We start from the raw sequence: 12,695 nt of genomic DNA, 5'->3' as shown, positions 1-12,695 counted from the left end.
ACCTCTTTCGGGAGACAACAAAGCCAGTGTTGAAAACATTCTTTCGGTACCTGTTGGGAGCCAGCGTCGAGTTTCCCAACAATGAGCATCTGCTCTTCCTGATGGACGTCTTCACTCCATCCAAAATTTTGTGTATTTTCGACGTCTTCCCTTATTCTCACCTTCTCTCTGTCTAGGCAGTCATCCACATGCCCCAGCCCACAATCACAATCATGACCCAATACCCGCTCAACTCCATGACGGTTCGGACACCGGCGCTGACCTGTGAGGGGTCGCTCGGGTCGGTGCCTCCGCTGGCGGTCGTGCCATTGGCGAGACTGCCGTTGACGTACGTGCTGGTCGAGCCATTGCTGAAGGTCACGGTCCTGACGGTGCTGGTGTTGACGGGCGCAATCGGGGTCGAGCTGCCGTTGGTGACTACCTGGGTCAGAAACGTCGAGTTGTTGCTGGGGTCGCAGCCGCAGACTTGGTATTGCTGGCATAGGCAGGTCACGTTCGAGGTGCGGTTGCGCCCGTCGTTGTCGGTCCAGTAGTACGGGATGCCGTACGGGTACGCCCAAACACTGCCGTAGAGCCACAGGCCGGGGAAAAAGGCCAGCGCGCCCGCGCCGATGAAGAACGGCGCAACGCCCAGAGTCGGCGAGCGCTTGCCTGCGGTGAACGGCACCACCGCGCCGCCCGTGTATCTGGTTCCGTATGTCTTGGGTGTTCCCGACCCGTCTCGCGTGCGGCCGCCAGCGTTGGAGGAGGAGGAAAAGGAGTAAGGCACGCCGTTTGGTCTCGTAGATGAGCCGCCTGAGGAGCCAGAACCGCTGCGTCCGCCGCTGGATCCGCCAGAGGAACTGCTGCCCCCTCCACCCCCTTTACCACCCCCACCACCTTTGCGCTTCTCGAGATGGTTGAAGGAGTCGAGAGCAGACGCGCCACGGATCGAGAGATCAGTGGAGGGGGACAAGGGCGGAACGGCGGCGACGAACGACGTGATCCAAAAGAGGAGGGTGATTTGGAGGAACTTCATGGCTGTTTGCACTTGCTGGACCACTTTCTTCTGGTGACGGAGAGATCAGATTTGGGGATATTACTATAGGTCAGGTCAACCCCTCGGTATCGTGCCGGCGAGTACTGGTAGGTAGTTGACTGTAATGTAACAAACGCGCCGGGCGCAACTCAACAAAGAGCTCAAGTGAGGAATGATGCGCTTCTTACGTATAGTTGACAAAAAGCAGAAACAAAGGCGACTTTGCACAGCACAGCCCTCTTCCAAATGACAATCTACAAACGAACCGGGAACGGATGTTGAATCATCAACACCCCTTCCCCAGAATCGACTGGGCAATCCGCATCTAGCACCGAGCCGTGCATTGGTCCACGAACCGCCTTGCCACTGCCAAGGGGCGTATCCGCCAAATAGATACGTCAAAGACCGACGAGGCAGTGCCCAAAAACCCCTATACTATAAGCGATCCGGTAACATGTTCCACCCACAGATGTTGAGCGTATTTATCATTCGGCGACCTCAGTTAATCAGAGTCTGCCTGGTAAGCCTGACCTCAAATTTCTTATGCTAAGCCTTTCAAGTCTTCGGGATGAGATAATGATCGGAAGCTTGATAGCCATTCTAGGAATTATCTGGGCGACAGCAGCGGATCAACTTGGCATCGATGCTTAGAAGCAGGAGAAGCTCGGCGCAGTCGCGGAGAGTGAACACTTGAGAATCCATGATGCCGTCCCGCTGGGCAAATCTCTCGCTACTTGTTCATTCCATCACCGCTGCCGGTCTCTTTTTGTAATAGTACAGTGTGTGAGAACGCCTTGGCCTAAGGTTCAAGTCTGGTCACGGCGAGTTGCTTCGTACCTGGAGTGATGTATCGTCAGCAAGAGAGCACGGACAAATACGGCATTGGAACTTTCGCGGCCGTCTCAACAACGGCAGACAGATCACATACCTCTTGCCTCTGAAAGCCCATACGCCCCAGTTCCCACAGCTAATGTCCTGAGGGTCAAGGTCATTCAAGTCCCATCTGAGAGACCGGAACCTATTCTCCCCAGGTTCCATTAGCAAGTCGACTTCGCCTGCACATTTCTCCATGACCCATTGCCAGTCGCGCGTCATGTCCCATTCCGTATATCCTGTGCATAACACAGGGATTTTGGTCTCGAGCAGTCGCGGCAAGGTGCTTTCCCACTCGAGTGAAGACGCCGGGTGCCCTAAGCCAGGGTGGAACAACATGAAGCAATCGAAATAAGGGTCGTAGGGATAAAACGCGTTCGCTTCATGCAAAGTGTGGAAATAGTCCACGTAGGTAGTGATTTTCATCTTTGGCGACACACGGTCCTCGATGATGGCACCAAATGGATTCTGGGCCGTTCTCTCTGGTAGAGGAAATTCTGCGTCCCGATTCATCATTGACTCGGGTCCGATGAAGATGAGATGAATCAGGGAGAGAGGGAAAAGGTAGGACAACTGCGTCCACACCTCACGGGGTAGAGACGACTCGGCTCGTGCACCTAGGACGAATATCCGGACTGGGGGACTCGACAGCCTGAGACCTTTGATGTCTTTGCCTTGGCCCGTCTTCGGCGGATGCAGAGTATATCTTAGAGCTGTCCGGGTCAGCATAGAGCAGTGCTGTGACGAAAATGAAACTCACCTGACAAACTCTTCAGCCCTTCTGCAGTTAACCGCCCACCGGGCCTGATATTGTATGGGCTCAGCTCATGCAAAACACTCCCTATTGTGAGAGGGTACGTCAACAATTTGGTGACTTGTCGCATGCTTCTCTCATCATTGACGGCTTCAAACTGCCGCGTATAGAGATATGTATCCCAATTGGTCATGTTCACCAAAGCTTCATCCATTTGAGGCCCAGGATATTCGAATTCGGGAAACCATCTTCCCGATCTTAGATCGTGATCGTCCTCATTGATTTGTCTCAGCGTATCGCATATTTCTAGATGTGCCTCAAAGTCGTCCGCCCAATGTTCCTCCGAGCAGTATGTCGCTATGCCGCAATCTGGGCATTCAAATGAAACGTGCGCTGGGGGTTCCGTGCTCACACCCTCGATTTTCCTCGCTTCCGGATCGTGCGGTGAAATTGGCACGCGGGTTTGTTGATGCACAGGGTGTGGACACAATGCATGCTGCTTCATGAACCGCGCTCTTTGCCGGATCTCCGGAATTGGCGACTTGGAGAAGGGGTGGAAGAGGTTGCCGCGTCCCAGCACAACTCGGCCATGAGCACGCCACTCGCCGTAATCGGTAGGGGGGATATTGTGTCGCTCGAAGTTATCTGGCTCTTCTGCAGGAGCCGTGGCGGTAGACGCAGACCGGATCGACCTTTTAGAGCTCCGGGTCTGCTCCGTTCGCGATTGATCGCGTGGCGTGTGCTTCAACGAGGTACTGGAGGTGAAGCTACGACGACTGGGGATCTGCTGGACGAATCTCGCATTCGGGCGCTGTCGAGCTACGCCTGAGAGTGCTCTCGCACATCTCAAGCAGGTAAACAGGCCTTCCATTATCTCGTGAAAGGGAGGCGAGCGTCGAAGCCAACTGGATCAGACACAGCAACTGCGCAGTCGAGCAGGAGAAAAGCGAGCTGTATTCATTGTCACCAGATCCATGCCAAGAGCTCCAGGTAAATTCACCGCAAGCTCGACTCCTTTAGGGAGGATATGATGCCGCTCTATTCATTCCTATTCGGCTAGACCATACAATCACCCACTCGGTACTGCCGCTTTTACAGCGCATCTCCCAAGAACCATCGAGCACAAGGCTGGCGAGGAGAGGGGACAAAGACCGTAACCAGATACTGGAAGGAACTTAGGGCATAGTGCTTGCGGAGTCCATGCTTGCTTGGTTGCTCCCATAATATCGTGCATCATTAGGTACTGGCTCCGCTAACGTGGATAATGCTCATAGGCAACGACTGCAACCGCAGAAATGCAAAAGAGTTCGCTCAAACGCTGGCAAGCAATCCACAACCTCATTCAGTTCGTCTCTTTCTGAAGGGCGCTTAATGCCCGGTATCTCGCAAGTGGCTTCATGAAGCTCCTGGCCTCTTCTTCCACACGACTGCAACCTTCACCAAGACCCTGCCGTTCTTTAACCTTCCCATTCCCGGAGGTCCAACTTTCTCAAAAGCGCCCATCAACCCAGCAAACATCCAATTCTTGTCCATATTTTCGTCCAAGACATTGTCTCCCGGGAACAAGGCCTGCTTTTCCATCTTATCCGGCAATTTGGCCGTCATGCTGCCCTCAGCGGTCGCGTCTGGATCCCAGGCTTTGTGAATGAACACTGGCGTCACTCTTTTCGAGTCGTCGTTAAAATCTGCAGGATTCGGATCGGATAAGAACTCAAGTCCTGCAATACGGCCAGCGCCCGGGCGGTAGTAGACGTGAACGCGATTGATGGAGGAGGCACTGAGGTTGCGGTCTTCAATCTGTTTCCAGCGGTCTGCTGTAGGCTTGGACCCGACGTACATATTAGCGAACATGGTGGATCGTTCTTTGGCGCTGGATTTCTTGACTTCTCTGGACTCTTCCGCCTCAACTGATTTGGCATTGTGATGCGAAGGTGATTTTTTGTTTGCATATCCCAGTCCGATACCGCTAATGGCGTTGTGACCGTCCTTGATACGGCGGCTGTGATACCATCCGGCTGCAAAAGGCTGCACAGCAACTCGCTGGGGGTACTCTTCGTCGTCGAGATCAAAATTGCCAATCGCAAAGTGTTCGTAACTCTTGTATGGAGACAATGGCTCTCCCATCACATCCCACCAGTAGTTCACCGGGTCGTTGGTAATATGCTCCACGCCTTGCAAATCGGCGATCTCTTTATCTCGCCACTCACTCCCGCTGTTATCGAACTTGGGGATTGGTAATATGCTTTGAATGACACCCGGACAGATATACTTCGGAAGACTGTACACATGCCGACCTTGGTCGTCATGCTTGGTAATTGATCTCGCTGGGTCGACGACTAGTGCGGCTGCCTGTTCCTGGATGTAGATCATTGAAGAGCGACAAAGGAGTCTCATCATGCTTAATTTCTGCGGATCTGGGTCCATATTGGTGAGCTTGGGAGTTGGATCTCGGAGGATGATGTCGAGGTTCAAGAGCGCCCGAGTCTTCTTGTCTGTCCAGGCCTCTGAAGTTGGATCGTCCATCTCCGAAGTCCCAAAGTCGATGGTATTCCGTCTTGTAGGAACAACAACATCTCCACTCTGGAGAGCAGCCTTCTGACTGCTCATCTTAGATTTTTCATCGTCACGATTCCGGTAGTCCTGTGGGTCCTTAATCATGGCGTTCAGCTTCTCGCACAAGTCTTGGAACGCCATGAAGTCTTCATATAGCGTACTGGTATAAATGGCACAATGATCGTAGGTCAACGGTAGAGGTATTCGCGGATTCGCCAGCCGGTGGTCGTGGAAACTTTTCAGAGCCGTGTACGGAGTAAGGACGGCTCGAATCTTAGCAGGCTTCACTGCCACCATCGAAGGGAAGGCGTTGGCTATCAGGATCAAGCTGTCCATGCCCCATGGGAAGTCATGATTCTTGATCTGGCCACCACCTCGCCACTGAATCCGGATGGAAGTGGTTGCTTGAGAAAAGAGTCGATTTCGTTCCTGGGAGGCATCCATCTCACCTGAGGCTTGCACTGGTAGACCCATAGGCGTCAACTGCGCTGAAGCGTGTACAGCCAATTGTCTAGAGTTCTTGCGGTCTTGCGACTTGATGCCAACCCAGGCATAAATTTCACCTCCTTCTACAAAATCGGATATGAAACAGTCGCCATAAATCCGAGTGAATTCGACACTCCTGGAATGCGGGTCCTTCATCGCGCCTGGCGCCTTGTCGTCTCCAAGGGCTTCATTCAGACCTGGAACTTCGTTGAACGACCATTCTTCCTTGCGATCATCAGCCTCATTGACAACCTTGACATGGACGAGGAAATTGACATCGTTGGTGTTAAGATCATCTCGAGTGGCAAGACTGCTTCGAGCCTCTGCACCAGGACCTAGGCTGGTGGCTTTAATTGCAGCTGAAGCATTGAATCCCATGGCATTGTTCATTTCAACAATGCTCTTGACTTGCTTTGAAGAGAAGGTCACTGTCTGGTTGTGGCGAGCATTGGGATCCAATTTGAGCAAATATGGCAGTTTCGGTTGCTGTGGAGTTTCGACACTGGTTTTCTTCAGGCTTTCGGTCAGTGTCGCTAGGATATCGTTCATATCCACGCCCTGCTTTGGCGCTGCCGCTGGTGCTGGTGCTGGCGCTGCTCTTGAAATCGAATCGCTCCTCGTGTGCTCTGGCGTAAGCGTGTCGGCTTCGCTGATTGAGGCGCTTGTACGTGCTGGGTTTTCCGGAAATTTGGTGATTGTGACGGCATTGTCAATTCGAACTTCTTGAATGTAGGAATTGTACCCTTGGCCGCGCTTCATGCGCACATTGTAAAGAGGTCCGCTATCATCCATTGTGATAACCTCGATGCCGTTTCGGTGGAGGGGAAAGCAGTCCGTAACGCATCGCGAGGTGCAAGGGATTTTGAGGCACCTCGCACACGTACGGGTACATGGGAGTGTCCATCGGTTTTCACGTAAAACCGTTGCGACCGTGAGCGATCTTCAACGGCTATACCGAAGATGGGGGTCGAATTCCATCAATCGAATCCTTCGCCCACCCTGTTTGACGAAGTACGTGCAGCTGAAATCGCCTAATTAGTCGACTGTTGACCGTGTTAGGCCACACTAATGCATCGAGGGATTTTGGGATGAAAGCGAGAGCATAGGACGTGCATGTGAGCTGTACGGATAGCTGTGCCCCTCAGATTGAGCGGAAGAGCCGGAGCCTATCAAGTTGTCCAAGTGAGCGTGAGTATGCCGTGTATTCTTCAGCTTCAACAAAGCTGAAAAGCTCTCGCCTCTGTGTTGTTTGGCCTGGTGGTGTTGTGCAAGGTGTGGTACAAGGTCTTAGGAGTCTTCATTGTGGGCACTCCCGCACGGTTGCGGGGACTGTAGTCAAACCAACATGGGGACCTCCTAGGGACTTGGTCCCCTAGCGTGCGAGTGTTGGGCGAGTGAGAGATGCAGATGATCCGCTGATGCCGCTTGCACGGGCCGAGATGTTCCCACAGACGGCATCCTCACCATCATACCAAAAGAGACCTCGGTGGCAGCTTCTAGCATGTGGTCTTCGCAAAGTCCTCGATTGAAACGCCGTTGCAATGGCAATTTGGCGCCGAGCTGATGGGCGGATGAGGTCTGGTTCTGCCTAGTTCTTTGGTTCCTAAAAAGCTCCAAGCTTGAGGAGACATGATATCCCCATCTTTGTGGAGGCTTGTGCCGGGACTTGGCCCCAAGTAAGGACAAGCTGGAGCGAGCCTAAATATCGGAGACTAAGGAGGCTTCTTGGGCGATCGACCGTTATCTGCTATCGGGCAATTTGCTAGTATGGCGAGGAAGCTTGTATCGAATTTTGCACGTTTGAGACCACTCGGTAGGATATATACTTCAGATCCTAGCAACACCTAGATCTATATCAGTATCTTCCAGCTGCCATTCTCTCTCCCTGACTGTCTTCCACTCTTTCTGCTGCGAACTACTCGTTTCCTTTGTGATCGCTTCCTGGATAAGAGTAGGTGATGGTTTGCGTGTTGAACTCGACTTCCAGGTCTCTCTGATACACCGCAACTTCGTCACTGTCTCCAAAAATTGTAGCCACTTCTTCAAGCGGCAGTCCCTTGGTGTCTGGGAACCAGATCCACATCACCGCGGCCCCCAGGAGACAAGGGACAATAAAAGCCAAGTAGAATCTCCAGCCCACATTTGCAAAAGCCACCGGGGCGCTCTGGAGCCAGATGAGGTTCATTAGAGCAACATTAGCGACACCAAGGCAGACCCCCTTTGCTCGAATGTGAGTGGGAAAGATCTCCCCAAGGTAAGTCCACTGAGTCCCGTTGACAAACAGCTCATAGAAGAAGATAAAGACAAACAACATAGACACGGCTGCTTCCAAGGCGGACTGATTATCCGAGGGCACGAACTCGGCCACAAGCGCAGCTTCGACGGCCAGACATGCAGCGCACCCAAAAAGCCCAAATGCCATGTACTTGGGCCGTGGAAAGCGATCCACAAGTGCCATGGCCAAGATGTTGAGACCTAGTGCACATGTGATCCACGCCGCAGGCAGAACGAGCTGTTTCACCGTGCTGTATCCAAGATTTCTGTACAGGGAAGGTCCATAATCTGGATGCCACAAGTCAGAATACGGGTCAAGAGATGTGCGGAATGTCAGAGCACCATACTGTTTATTACCAATGCACCCGACGCCTGCGTGATGGCAGTGGTGAGGAGCGCGAGGAGCGCGCGCTTCCGGTAAGAAGGCTTCTTGGCGATGTATGCCCAAGACTGTCCGAGAGTTCTGTCAATTTCAAGTTGTTTCCTGATCTGATAGTACTCTGCTTTGGCAACTGTGTTGCTTGGGTCCTTGGGGTCGGCATGCAATTTCAAGAGCGTCCTTTCGGCCTCCGCATCTCGTCCCATCATGCATAGCCACCGCGGACTCTCCGGCAGAAAAGGGAGGGCAGTAAGGAGGCAAAGCGGCCAGAAACATTGAATGGCGATTGGCGGCCTCCAGGTGTTTGAACCGCCAGTAGTCCAGAAGTAACAGCCAAAGCCCACCCAGCACGCAAAAACGTAGCCCAGAACATACATCACCGCATTGATGTCGACCATTGCTCCTCTGATGTGAACAGGGGTAATCTCGTTCATCATGACGGAGACTGCAGCGAGAGTCGACCAACACCCGGCGCCTGAGAAGAAACGGAAGGCGATGAACATTCCCACGTTGACCGAACCAGCTAAGATGGCTCCAGATACGAGGATTAGGATTGCGGGCTTCCGAGTATTAGCTGTTTGTGCTCTATGACGGTCTAATCACTTACCACCGCACACCCCCATTTCCTGCCGAACCTGTCTGCAACCCAAGGAAGGGATATAGTTCCTATCACGCCTCCAGCCTGAAAAATACCGTTCATGGTTGATATGAGGTCGGTAGCATCTTCTCGCGTGTCGAGATGGAAGTATTCAATGAAAGATGGCTGGCCTAGGTTTGTCAGTCAAGTGATGGCGAATATATACAAACATCAGACTCACCCAGCGTCGTTCCAATTATTGCAGCAGAATACCCCTGGCCGATCGAACCAAGACCTAGTGCAACGAGTACTGCTACGTTGAAGAAAGTTATTTTCTGTTTCTGCAAAATTCCGTCCTTTGGATCACCAGCCATGATGAAGACTTTGAGTGAGTCCTGTTGAAAACGAGAAGAATCTGCCTCGATATGTCTACTTGACTGAAGTACGGCGTTCGGACATCAAAAGAATAGAGAAGCTCGTGTTAGGATATTATGAATATCAAGATTAAAAGTATGCAAAACTGGTGTAGAGTCCGAGGACCGAGGTGTAGTTATGATATTGAATACTCATTTCGTACCCTACTAGCACATGATGTATGTCCCAACCATTTATAGCAGTCACCTCGGGCTGTGTTAAAGACCTAGCGTGCACTGGGGCACGTTGTATTCAATTATGAGAGTATTCGAAGGCAACTATGAAAGTTACAGTTTGGTTCATGCTAGAAGAGCCTTGTAACCACTCCAACAGACTATCACGCTTTGACATGAAGCCTGAATGTTATCGCTAAAGTAGCCTTTCTTAAATCTGCGGTTCCTGTGGTGTCTTCTTCTGGGCATTTATCTGTCGACTAACGGAATCGTAAGGTCTCTCTGATAAGAGAGGTTTCCAGAGAATCTCAACACAATACCATCCGTCGCTTTGACGCCAGGTCTGCACAAGACTGTTCTCTCCTGGTATTTGATTTGGTACCAATCCAATAGATATGACCGTGCGCGGACCAAAGGGACCAGCTCGTCCTAGACCTTACCACTTTACAGCTTTTTACCCACTAGATACAGCGCTGAACTTGGGATTGTACAAGCTCGGAACAGATCACTGATCCAGTAGCGTAGCCATATGTAATGTAATATAGCAGGAGCACATCCTTTCAAGATTTGAGTATGATCCCTCAAAGTTCAATGCTTTGAAATAGATTTTCTTGGGGCACTATTCCAGAGTAGTCAACATTGCGATCCCCCATCTCCGAGGTCATAGTGTAGTTTCTCCAGATTGACACCAGTCCCCATTGTATCCCCACGGGGTCTCCGCCTCGGTATGGCCGTACATTCTCAAAGGCAACACGCCGCGGCCTCGTCCAAAAAGGGCCACCCGCGGTGTCCAAATCCGGCCTAGCGCCTACTCTAACGGGTTCTCAGTCGAAATCATAGAAACAAAGTCGCAGAACGTATGTTCAACGGATATAAAGGACATAGCTGATATAAAAATAAATATTGAGAACCTGCAGTCCCATGGTACTGGGACAGACCTTGCGAGTTGATTGTTTACTCTGGAAAGAATCAAGATGAACAAGTACAACCTCCTCTGCATTATCTATGTCTGCCTTGGATCCGTCTTCTATGGGTACGATTCTGGTGAGTTTTGTTTCTTAATGGCCATATTCCTCAAAGCTGTTTCCAATGTCGATGCCTTCGAACTCATTACCTGGTTTCCCACTGATGGCGGCCCATTTGCGGAACGACAGGTTGCACAACGTCCGTCCTTGGCTACCCGGCCTTCCTCGAATACTTCAACTTGAATTCCGTCACGATCGGCGCCTTTGGCTCTGCCTACTATGGCGGACACGTCTTGGGCGCGTGCTTGAATTTTTGGCTGCCCAATAAGATCGGGCGCCTGCGGACTATTCAAATCGCCTGTGTTATCTCTCTCCTGGGAATCTCAATGCAGACTGGGGCGCCTTCATTCCCGGTATTTTGTGCTGGCCGGATCATCGGTGGTATTGCCACAGGTATTATGTTCTGCTTGTGTCCCACCTATGCCGCCGAAATCAGTCCTCCCCATATAAGAGGCAGAGTAGGTGGTCTCTACGCGTAAGTGTCCCTCTCAGACACGATCTTGTGTGAAGGCTCTTGACGCATCTCTCTGACCTTGTGATACAGATTTAATGGAAACTTTTCGTACATGTTCACTGAGTGGGTGTAAGTCTGAACGCCCCTTTACCAGGGTACTCGAGGACAGTCTGTTGACAGTAGTCGCAGGGGCCTCGGCTGCTTTTTCCTCAAGTCTAATGCCTCATGGCGCTTGTTGCTCGGGGGCCAACTGGTACCTTCAGTGATGATGCTTGGACTATCTTTCTTCATGCCATTTTCCCCCCGGTGGTTAGCTCTCAAAGGTCGCTACGAAGAGTGTCTGCAGGTTCTCAAGCGGATGCACGGAGATATGCATGATGACACTTTCTACCTGAAGGAGTATCACCAAATCAAAGCGCAGATTGAACTGGACAAGAAAGAACAGCTTGGACCTTCGGCGATCTGGAGGGTACCGTCATACCGGAAGCGCATCTTCTTGGTCTGCATGTTTGCCTTCTGCTCCCAGTATGTTCAAACACTTGTCTATCATCATTACCAAAGAAGACACCTCGGTAACCATTGTTCCAGGCTCACGGGAGAGATACCACTCCAGAACTATCAGGTCATTCTCTTCGGCAAGCTGGGTCTGAGCCAGGTGATGTCTCTTGTCCTTACTGGGATATGGGGCTCAGTAGGCGTGTGCTCTGCAATATATGCTGGGTACTTATCCGACAAGCTTGGAAGACGAAAGATCATTGTAAGTGAGAATCCTGTTACTTACAGGGTCGCATGCACTGACGAAACACTAGTATATAATGTACTTCTTTGTCCTCAGTGGCTCCCTGATTTCTGTCGTCTTGTGGTCTCGATTTGAAGCTGGAGGAAGTACCAATCGAGGCCTCGGCCGAGGCGTCATTGTTGGCATGTTCATGGTCCAGTTTGGCTACGCAGGTCCAGCAAATGTTTTCATGCCCGCGGTGAGTTTGACCCATCAACGAATGCAGATCAAACCATTTTACCCCGCCCCTCCTGAACCGGGACAGAGAAAACAGGGATTTAGCCTCAAAATGGAAACAACAGAGTGCAGGATGACTGACAGAATCTCAAACTCCAGTACTCATCCGAGATCATGCCTACCGCCATCCGAACGATCGGAGTCGCAGCCACCTTTGCTTGTCTGCACGCAATCATCATCCTCTTTGTCCAAGTCACACCGCTGGCCATCGACGCCATTTCGTGGAAGTACTTTTTGATCTTCCTGATCGGATCGACAATCTATTTTATATTCTTCTGCTTCGCGTATCCGGAGACAAAGAACAAGACCCTCGAGGAAATAGAGGCTGTGTTTGGGGACAAGGTGAGTGATAGATGCTTTACATGCGAACTGCTTATGGCGTGGTGGAGTAGAGAGTGCCGCGAAACGTGCATCGCTAATCAGTCTCTTTTTGGAATACTCTAGGTAGCAGAAACTCTCGAAGAAGCTGGGCAACACCTGGAGGAGATTTATGAAGACAGAACTTTCCATGAGAAGGTGTAGGAGGAATAAACCTCAACAGTTGGGCAATAATGAAAGTCCGTCGCGCTTGAGGGTCAGACGTCTCCATGCCAGCCGTGCAGTAGATGGAAGATTAGTGGGTCTTTGCGTGACCCAACTTCACAACCTCATCGGGGTACCCACATTCAGAATTCAGAGCCGCTGGCACTTGTACAAGTCC

At 51.4% G+C, this 12,695-nt stretch overlaps 4 protein-coding genes across 4 annotated transcripts; 1 reads left to right on the top strand and 3 right to left on the bottom strand.

Moving 5' to 3' along the window:
- Positions 1-172: 172 nt before the first annotated feature.
- Positions 173-1,018, bottom strand: PV07_02243 (uncharacterized protein; the record flags this gene model as incomplete). The annotated part of the gene is made up of 1 exon (XM_016388841.1): positions 173-1,018. One exon carries the CDS (start codon positions 1,016-1,018, stop codon positions 173-175), a length of 846 nt encoding a protein of 281 aa, XP_016255769.1.
- Positions 1,019-1,824: 806 nt separating this feature from the next.
- Positions 1,825-3,516, bottom strand: PV07_02242 (uncharacterized protein; the record flags this gene model as incomplete). Its single annotated transcript, XM_016388840.1, has 3 exons — positions 1,825-1,855; positions 1,947-2,604; positions 2,652-3,516. 3 exons carry the CDS (start codon positions 3,514-3,516, stop codon positions 1,825-1,827), a joined length of 1,554 nt encoding a protein of 517 aa, XP_016255768.1.
- Positions 3,517-3,863: 347 nt separating this feature from the next.
- PV07_02241 (uncharacterized protein) lies at positions 3,864-6,476 on the bottom strand (the record flags this gene model as incomplete). Its single annotated transcript, XM_016388839.1, has 1 exon — positions 3,864-6,476. The coding sequence occupies one exon, from the start codon at positions 6,474-6,476 to the stop codon at positions 4,041-4,043; it is 2,436 nt and encodes an 811-aa protein (XP_016255767.1). The 3' UTR covers positions 3,864-4,040.
- Positions 6,477-10,475: 3,999 nt separating this feature from the next.
- On the top strand, positions 10,476-12,517 carry PV07_02240 (uncharacterized protein; the record flags this gene model as incomplete). The annotated part of the gene is made up of 8 exons (XM_016388838.1): positions 10,476-10,545; positions 10,656-11,001; positions 11,071-11,109; positions 11,170-11,505; positions 11,569-11,737; positions 11,790-11,942; positions 12,080-12,337; positions 12,440-12,517. The coding sequence occupies 8 exons, from the start codon at positions 10,476-10,478 to the stop codon at positions 12,515-12,517; spliced, it is 1,449 nt and encodes a 482-aa protein (XP_016255766.1).
- Between the last annotated feature and the right edge of the window lie 178 nt (positions 12,518-12,695).

The sequence above is a fragment of the Cladophialophora immunda genome (assembly GCF_000835495.1).
Source record: "Cladophialophora immunda strain CBS 83496 unplaced genomic scaffold supercont1.1, whole genome shotgun sequence".
NCBI classification, from domain to species: Eukaryota; Fungi; Ascomycota; class Eurotiomycetes; order Chaetothyriales; family Herpotrichiellaceae; genus Cladophialophora; species Cladophialophora immunda.
Note: the sequence above shows the minus strand (reverse complement) of the source record. Positions and strands in the feature narration are given on the sequence as shown.